The sequence below is a fragment of the Cyprinus carpio genome, chromosome B12 (genome assembly GCF_018340385.1).
Source record: "Cyprinus carpio isolate SPL01 chromosome B12, ASM1834038v1, whole genome shotgun sequence".
Lineage (NCBI taxonomy): Eukaryota > Metazoa > Chordata > Actinopteri > Cypriniformes > Cyprinidae > Cyprinus > Cyprinus carpio.
The window spans coordinates 13,950,979-13,960,282 of record NC_056608.1 but is presented as its reverse complement, the minus strand read 5'-3'; the positions used below and the strand labels follow the sequence as shown (position 1 = coordinate 13,960,282).

The window sequence follows — 9,304 nt, the reverse complement described above, 5'->3', positions numbered from 1 at the left end:
TTGATGTCCCATAAAACAGTTGTAACAGTTGCATTAAAATTAGGAGAATAAATCAGCCAAAGTGATTGAGAAAAACTAAATAAGTGGCCATTTCAGCACATTCAAAAGTTGCGGACATAAAAAATCTGACGCAGGCTAGTTCCAGCCATGTTTATGAGTGAGTGTAAAAAAAATGACCTACAAAACTAGCGATTGCCACAGACCCATAGCGTTCCACTATTCCCAGCAGTCCCTCAGGTCAAACCCTGCCGCTGGCATTGTACCCAATTAACTAAAATCATGTTAAATTAGAGCTATGATCAACTGTGTGTTTTGCTGAATTCCCATGTTAGATATTTGGCTCTTGTTCTGACAGCATGAGGTGATGAAACGCTGACTCACTAGTGGTACCAAAAAATGGAAATGCTTAATTAATGATTGTTTTCAAACTGATTTTTCAAAGTATTTACGCCTCTTCCACCCTGTCCTGTCTGCCATTGTTTGAACAAAAAGGTTGTCCCATCCCGAATACACTCAGACTCAGATTAGAGGCATGGTATAGGGCTGAGGGCAGGATTGGTAGTTATGGAAGCAGAGTGTAAGAATGTTTTAGTGCATTGATGATGGCTAAACTGAGTGGCATACATTTTGTAGCGTTAATAGGGGCTGCAGTGATGTAGTGATGGTATTGACAGTGGGGGTGTTTGGAACGGTGTGTATGAGTTTAAAATGACGTCAGCTCACAGCACAAAGACAGTGGTGTGATGAGACATGTTATCACTGCTTTTTAAAAAATATTTTTGAGTCACCAAGAGCTGGTCAAGAATATTAACATTTGATTTCTATTCTCAAAATCACAAATCTTTACATAAACCATATTTTTACTAATTTTTATTTTTAAACTCCCTAAAAGTCTACTATCCTGTTGGCAGATAATCATTTGCACAGGCACAGCACAGATGCTGTTAGATAAGTACCTGTGTAAAATTCAAGGTGTGGTTTCTGAGTTTTTCGGTGCTCTGGGAAGTTTGCCTGGTAACAGATCGGGAGGAATAAAGATCCATCTGTTATATAAGTCCATCATCAGGTTTATTAAATATTGATGCTTGCATTCTGAAGAATGCCTTTGCTTTAGCCCTTATCAAAATGAGAACTGCACCAAGAAGCTTCTGAATCCGCTCAGCCCTTCAGCCATTTTCACACACTCATTTTCATGTCATTATAATTTATTTTTTTCGAGTGACGAGTGATAATCGTAGCTAGTGTGGTATTCTGTAAATCGCTCCATATTCACATTACATTTATTTTTAAAACAGTAACTATTTGTAAAAAAATTAAAAAATAAACCCTTTCCCTGACTAATGGCAAATATATAAACACTGACTATGACCAAAGGATAGTACATCTATCATATTAAGTATAAATATTAAAAAGGCTATTTGGATTACGGGTTAGGGTTAACTGTTGAAATGGCTTGTTTAAGCATTGAAATAGGAGTAATTAATTTTTCTAAGAAAATTAATTCAGTCATTTTTCATTAACATGTTATTTTTTGCATACAGCATGGAAATGAGAAACTCGTTCAAGTTCATTTCTGGCACTGAAAACATATGGAAAACTGGCTCTTCATTATAAGGAATATCTAGGTTTAATTGAATATATTTTTAGACCCAGGTAATGAGACCCATTCATTAAACTAAGCCCACCACAGAAAAGATTTTTACATTTACAGAATGGTAATGAATGTCGAACTGCTTAATTCATGTTCATGTCAGGTTGAGAAAAATATCAAGGTGAGGACAACAGAACAGGGCGTTAAATTCAAGGTGCTATGTCACTAAATCAATTATAAAGAACCTTCAAGGTGAAACCTCATGATGAATGATGTCAGCACTAAAATAGATGAAGTCTTTTTATATTTCTTTCTTAAAACCGAATGTAATATTTTTAAAAACCTTCAGTGAAAACCACTTTTGAATCCTAAAGCGACATATGACTAATATTAATACTTCTGAGAACAGAATATCATCCATGCTTGTTTTTTTTCCCCCAACTTTGATTATGGCAATTAAATAAAACCATCACAGAGGTTTTCTCAAGGCCGGCCATGACAAACCTCCAGTCCAGCTGTCCCTTGCTCCCACACTCCCTCCACAAAGTGTGTTGAAATGAGGCCTGATGAAAAGTCTATGGCGGGTGTGAATAATTCATGAATCATAAATTACAGCGCATGCCTCCCTGTAGGGGTAGTTATTTCACACCAGCTGTTCTGTAGCCTCCTCCTGTGCGGAAAATTAAAGAGAGGTGGTATCCTCAACCGTCCACCGCGTCTCAGCACTGTCCACCTCTGCCAGAGCTTTTATCATGACATCTTGTTCTTCGATACAAAAGGAACAGAATTGTGTGTTTTCTTTGTTACGCTCGATCGATAGCTTCATTCAATATCTGCACACAGCACGACTGGCCCCATGGGGCTCCCTGCGAGAATTTTTTGTGTGAGCCATAAAGCAGCAGTTTTTTGTTTATTAACATGTCATTATAGTGAAACAAATTACTAAGTGAAACTAAAAAGAGCTGACGCTGAGAAAAAGTCCTATTTCTGATGTCACTCGTAAGTGATTTAAAAAGAAAGTATTTTCTTGTACCTTTGAATTAATATAACATGGCTCTTAAAAAATAATGTTTTTAACAAAAAGAAAAAACAAACTGAACACCACAAAACTCTCTAAAGCCCTTTAATGTGATTTATATATAAAGAACAAAGAACAAAAGCTTTCATAGGTCTTAATATTTTATTTATTCATTTGATTTTTCAAAACTATTTTTTTTTCATAATAAATCTTCACTTTGAGGTCATCAAAGAATTGTCACAATAAAAACAAAAGAAGGTATTATAGAAAAATTGTACACAAATAAAAAAACACACAAAAACAAAAAGCAACATTTTATTCAGAATGTCATATATTTTATACTGTACCTCTTGTACATTCCACACAGTACAAGATAGCAGAGAGAAGAATGTTTGCAAACACTTTTGAAGGGTTGTTTTTGCTATCTTTGTGCTTTTTAGCTATAATCCAATACTCCGTTTTGGGGGGCTGAACTCATTGGTTACTTTTTGAGATTATGATATTGTCCTAAATACCATGCATAATTTGTTTGGTCACTAAGACAAGCAAGAGGATATTGCTTAAACAGTCCAAAATCTTATTTTCCACATGTCTGTTTGCTTTCCAAAACCTATACTCATACTCCTCTTTTGACACAACAGCAAAAAAAAAAAAAAAGAATTAAAACAAAGAAAAAAGGAGTATGTCTAAAAGAACAAATGTTGGAGATGCACATAAAAGGGGGAAAATAAAATCTGTATAGCTAATGGCAGAAACGGTTCTATCGCTATAGCAACACATTAACATTTAATTTTCAGTTTTTCATTTGTTTTCGCCTTGATTTTTTCTAAAAAAAAAAAAAAAAAAAAAAAGTTTGAAGAGCAGGTATACTGTAGTTGGCATCATCTATATAACAGGCTATAAAACACCACTTCAGCCACAGTCCAGAGAGCACACAGATAGTCTTTGCACCGTATATAAACATGTAATAAGATACTTTACGTGCATGGAGATTTTCCTCAATCTATCCCGAATGGCCCCGGTATTCCTTGTCGTCATCTGTCATCGTTTTGACAAACATACAAACAGAAGAAAATCCATCAACCTTTACACTTGGATTGATATTTAAGGCCTCCACAATTCTCTTTGACACCAAGGGTTCTGTCCACCGAATGGAAATCAGTTCAGATCCCACAAGGAGCAGTCCTTTCTTATCCCAACACGCAATAAAGCCATCAAAAAATGAAGTCAAATACTTTGGCTGATTTAACAATCATAGGTAGAATCTCATAAGTCCTTCGTTCCTTTTCCGTCTGTCCCATCGGTAAATGTCTGTTTGGATTGTTGCAGATAGTTTGTCTGGCTTTAGAGGGAAAATGTTCCGGCAACACATATACAGGCAACATAATATGAAATACACTTAATTCTAACCAGCGGCCTTGTCTCTCAGTGATCCACAACTGTAGTGACTACGTGGAGTCTTCTTGCACAGTTCTGTTTTGTTTTGTACACACTTTTCAGCTTAGTGAAGTTCTGGTGTGCTTGGTTATAAAGTATGTTTTCTTGTTGTTAGTAACAGTATATTGTGTCTTAGGTCAAACTAAGACTGTTTTGTCTTTTTCGATGTATTTTTTTTCTCAGTTACTATACACAGGTGGATCTCCCTCCCCTTTTGCATGTGAGTTCGGAGCACAGGATCTGTGGGTGGGTTGTAAGGGGGGGAGAGAGTCTGTGAGATCAGACGTAGTACTCCTTGTCCTTGTTCTTTTTATCTTTTTTATTTTTGGGCACGCCAATGGGCTTTTCTTTGACGGCGGCTCCGTTGGGCTGTGTGGCAGAATTACTAATGTAGTTACGGCTCTCATCCACATGGTATGACCCCTCATCGCGATTTCGGTATTTGTACATGGCATAGAGCAGGATTAAGATGCAGAGGGCGGCTGCCGCGACAATGCCTACGACCATGCCTGTGGTGCTGCTAGACTCCCGAATCACCTCCGGGCTGGGGTAACCCTTGGCCTCAGGCAGTGGAGGGTGAGCTGTGGACATACAGGAAGGGAAAAGAGAGAGATTTTGATTTGGTTACTTGAGGCATTTAGTGTTCAGCTATTTCCTAATATCCCCCATCATTCATGGCAATGCTAAATATTAGTCCGGTCAATTGGGTAACCGAAACCGCCGTATAAGTCAATCTTCCTATATAACTACAGATCTTTCCAACCCTGCTCCTGGGAGCTATGGTCCCGCAGACTTCAGTTCCAACACTGCTCCAACACACCTTCTTGTAATTGAGTAACCCTGAACACCTTGATTAGTTTAGGTTCAGGTGTGTTTGATTGGGGTTGAAGCTGAAATCTGCAGGATGGTAGCTCTTCAGGACCAGGGTTGGAGACACCTGTTGGTTCCTAACACTGGTTCTGGAGCAACCCAAACAGTGCACATTTTGGATGTCTCTCTTTGACACATCCATTTCAGGTCTTGGAGTCTTTACTAACAAGGTGATGAGTAGATTTAGGTAAGCTTGATTAGGGAAACATACAAAATGTGCCAAGTTGGGGACACTCCAGGACAAGGGTTGAGAGCTGTAATGTACATCACAATACTTAAGAAATGATTCATTGCTACTTCTGTTATAGGGCCGCACAATTAATCTAATGTCATTGTCATGCGCATCTTGTCAGTAAAGCCGGTTTTTCATTTACTACTGATACTACTGTGATCAGTAGTAAATGTCCATCACGTGCTTTCAGATTTACTACACAGAGCCATAGTTCACTGACAAGCTACGCAAAACCGTGTTCAGAATTGCAGATCAATTTAATCACGCGATTATGAAATTGAAGAAATCGTTCTATTATTAAGAAGTCTGCTTACCTAGCCAGTCAACTAAATACACCTCTTAGTAAAAACTACTCCACCCCAAATCAAAACAAAATAAAATACATTAACAACATGTTTTTACTCCAATTAAGCAGTTTTTTCGGGTACTTGTACTTTTTTGAGCATAATCAAAAATGGGTCAGTGACGTGCCGCACTGATTTGGACTTCCAGGAGCAATAAATATTACATATTTATATAAAATAGGTTTAAAATTATATATATGCTTTAATCTCACATCATTTGTCCTCCTCACTGTTCATAATTGTGTGAAAAAAATCAAAAATAGGTAACTTTTAGACTATTAATGTGGTCAAATGTCATACGGTCAAACGGAATTCACTTAAAGTTATTTAAGACAATTGCATTTAAAATGATTAAAAATATTTAAAAATGATAAAATTTTTAATTTGGCATATTTTTTCAAGTCTTAAGATAAGCATATTAAAGTATCAGTAAGATAGACCTTTAAGAAATGTCATTAGTATCTAAAACAAATTGTTCCGCAAAGACACATTTTACCTATGTCATACGGTAAAACAAAGTTTGGAAGCCATTTTGGAACTGAATATTAATGACTTAAGTCATGTGACATGTGATGACATCACTCAGAGGACCCCTGAAGACCAGCCAAGTTGAAGGTAAGTTTAAGATTTTGCTCCCAAATTTCAGGTAATTTCACCTTTTCCAAGTATGTTACCATGTGTCACAGATTTGGGTGTCATAGGGTCAAACGTCAAAAAAGTGTTTAATACATTTAAAATTTGAAAAAATATTGATTTACAGGTGAAATATAAAGTTAAAAGGTCAAGGTAAAGTGTAATGGTGGAAAGAGGTGGCCAAGCAACTGCCTGTTATAAATGACAAAGCATGAAACTGTCATAAGGACAAACAAAAAATGTCATACGGACAAACGATTTTACCGTATGACATGTTGTTATACCATATGACACAGAGCATTTAACTGAATTATTTAGTTATTTCTTAATTGTTTTATCACATATATAGTTTGTACAACTACTATGAATTAATATTAACATATATAATATATTTCTGCCTATTTCAAGCATTTTTTCACATTATTACAGATGCCTCTTTCTAGTAAGGAGAGGGGTGCACGTTTCCGTGCAAAGCAAAGGGCAGATCCTGCAGCTAGAGAGGAGAACCTAGCTAAGAGGAGGGAAAGGTATAACTGTGAGAGTATATGATGTCAGTAATGTCAGGATGTGCCAGTTTTGTCAGTATAGGCAGTATCTTATCTATAGAACTGAGTTGAAGTCAGCATCACAATGTTTCTGGAAAGTGGCTTCATATATATAGATATATTATTCATGTGTGTGTGTGTGTGTGTGTGTGTGTGTGTGTGTGTGTGCGCGTGTGTGTGTGTGTGTATAAATATACATATATATAAATGTATGTTTGTGTATTTGTATGCAGTGTTGGGGAAAGTTACTTTTTAAAAGTAATACATTACGATATTGCGTTACTCCTTAAAAAAGTAACAAATAACGTTACTTAGTTACTTTGTATGGTAAGTAATGTGTTCCTTTACTTTTTAGTTACTTTTTAAATCTGGCCAGGGCTCGCTTGTTTGTTTTTAATATAAAAAAGTTCTTCTTTTATAAATGTAAAAGCCCTTTCACACCAAAAGTGAAATTAATACGCCTCAGGCTGAAGGAAATGTAAATTCAAGTCTGTACAGTAGAGGGCGACGCTCAAACAAATTGCATGAAAAAAATGACGCAGGAAAAGAAACTTCAACACTATTCAGCAATGACAAAAATTAAACACAAATGTGTCATTTTTTCTAATTAGTATGGTTGAATTGGATCATCGAAAGTCAGTAACAAAGACATTGGTTAATAAAATGGGATTAAATACATAAATGATATTTGTCTTATTTAACATATTTAATTATTGCAGATTTGTATAATATTCTGAGTTTGCATTTGACTGTTTTTATTCATTTTGAGGAATACTGAATCTGTTTTTGTGCAGGTGAGATGAGTAAATGCATGTTCATGTTTAGTCTAGAACTACAGTAACTTCATATTCACACACAACGCTCTGCACGATTTCTCTCAACATGGCAGCACGAGAGCTGTCAGTCAATACATGGGAAACAAAGTAACTGGCATTACTTATTTGAAAAAGTAACTCAGATATTTGCTTCTAAATTAAAAAGTAATGCTTTACTTTACTAGTTAATTTAGAAAAGTAATCTGATTACGTAACTCGCGTTACTTGTAATGCGTTACCCCCAACACTGTTTGTATGTACATTTATGAATAAATATCAATAAATGTACGTGTACACGCAGGCAACGGCAGAGGAAACATTCATTCTGAATTGGCCTACATCAATTTATTATATTAAAAATGCAATGAAACATTGAAATTGTACTATGTCATACAGTAAAACAAAATATGTCATATGGTAAAACATTGAATTTTAAAAGAAATAAAATAAATACTTTGTTTGTTTACATGGTTCATGAAAATAACGGAGGAGAGCTAGTATGATATATATATATACATAACTTCAAGGCATTTTTGACTAATTTCTAGCAAAAAAAATAGAACAAATGTCCATAGATGACATGCTGTAGTCGTTAAAAAACAAAATATGTAGTATTTGTGGTGTAGGTGTTTATATTTTGCAACTTGTTATAGAATACTTACAGATCAACTATTACATTCTTGGTTGTATTTAACCGTGTCATGAATATCAATATTAATTTATTTCTAAAAATCACTTCGTTTTACCGTATGACATTTTCAAGGAATGTATACAAAGAAACACATTAAAATGTCATATATTGTTATTTTTTATAAAGGGCACTTATAAAAACAAAAAATATACACATAGATTTACACAAAAAATTCACCGTTTACAAATACTATAACGACAATAACCCAAAAACCATAATTTCAATACATTACAAACCAATACAATTAAGCAGTTTTTTCGGGTACTTGTACTTTTTTGAGTATATTTTAAAAGCTGTACTTGTACTTTAGTACAAATTAAGCAAAATAATCTATATTGTTACTTTTAAATCATAGTTCATTACGGAGTACACCTACAATTTGAATTGATATTCAAACCTTTGATGGAACTTCAGTTGGCAATAAAAATAAGATAAAGATTGTGAAGGGACCAATAAAAGCCCCATTATCTGAATTGGGAAAAGCCGCCGCTGCAACAGGTTTTGAAGAGCTGATCAGACAGTGAGGGAGCTCAGCGTAATTTATGGACTCAAAGTTTGGAGAAATAAACTACATGGTTGTGTTATCATAAATATCTATATTTTGATACTGATACTGAAATCTCTGACACTGTTCCATTACTCATTTTTCAGAGTATCTCCCATATATACACCGATACAAGCTGAGTCTCTCTTTCCTCTCAGACAGTGAGTTTGACATGCATCCGCCTCCTGTCAATTACACTTTGAATGTCCGCGTGGGATTAAAGGTATTCCGCATAGTTTTAATCTTTCCTTTGCAAATGTGGAGAGCACTTTGTGACATGAGAACACAGTCATGTAATTGCAGAAAACAGGATGCAAGCTCTTAAATAGGGCTTTTATACAAATGAACTGCCTGTCCTCTCACTCCGATATTGCTTGTGCGCAGACTGTGTGCAATCGCGATCTCTCTGTGCTTTTGAAGTAGAAATTATTTATCTTTGCTCCTGGATTAAACTTTGTCAAAAGTTATCAACCATTAAGAATAGGTCCACACCTGACTGATTATAATGCTACTAGAGATTTTATTGGCTGTGAGTGAAACGCACCAGAAAGTCTTTCAACAATCAAAGATGAAACTTTAATTTC

At 35.4% G+C, this 9,304-nt stretch overlaps 1 protein-coding gene across 22 annotated transcripts in view; it reads right to left on the bottom strand.

Moving 5' to 3' along the window:
- Positions 1-3,440: 3,440 nt before the first annotated feature.
- Positions 3,441-9,304, bottom strand: part of LOC109104764 (neurexin-1a) — a 177,284-nt gene continuing 171,420 nt past the window's right edge. For all 22 annotated transcript variants that reach the window (XM_042735465.1, XM_042735467.1, XM_042735480.1 and 19 more), the window contains one exon: positions 3,441-4,627. In XM_042735465.1, the coding sequence (XP_042591399.1) occupies positions 4,326-4,627 (302 nt within the window). In that variant the 3' untranslated portion in view covers positions 3,441-4,325. The remainder of the gene's footprint in view (positions 4,628-9,304) is intronic.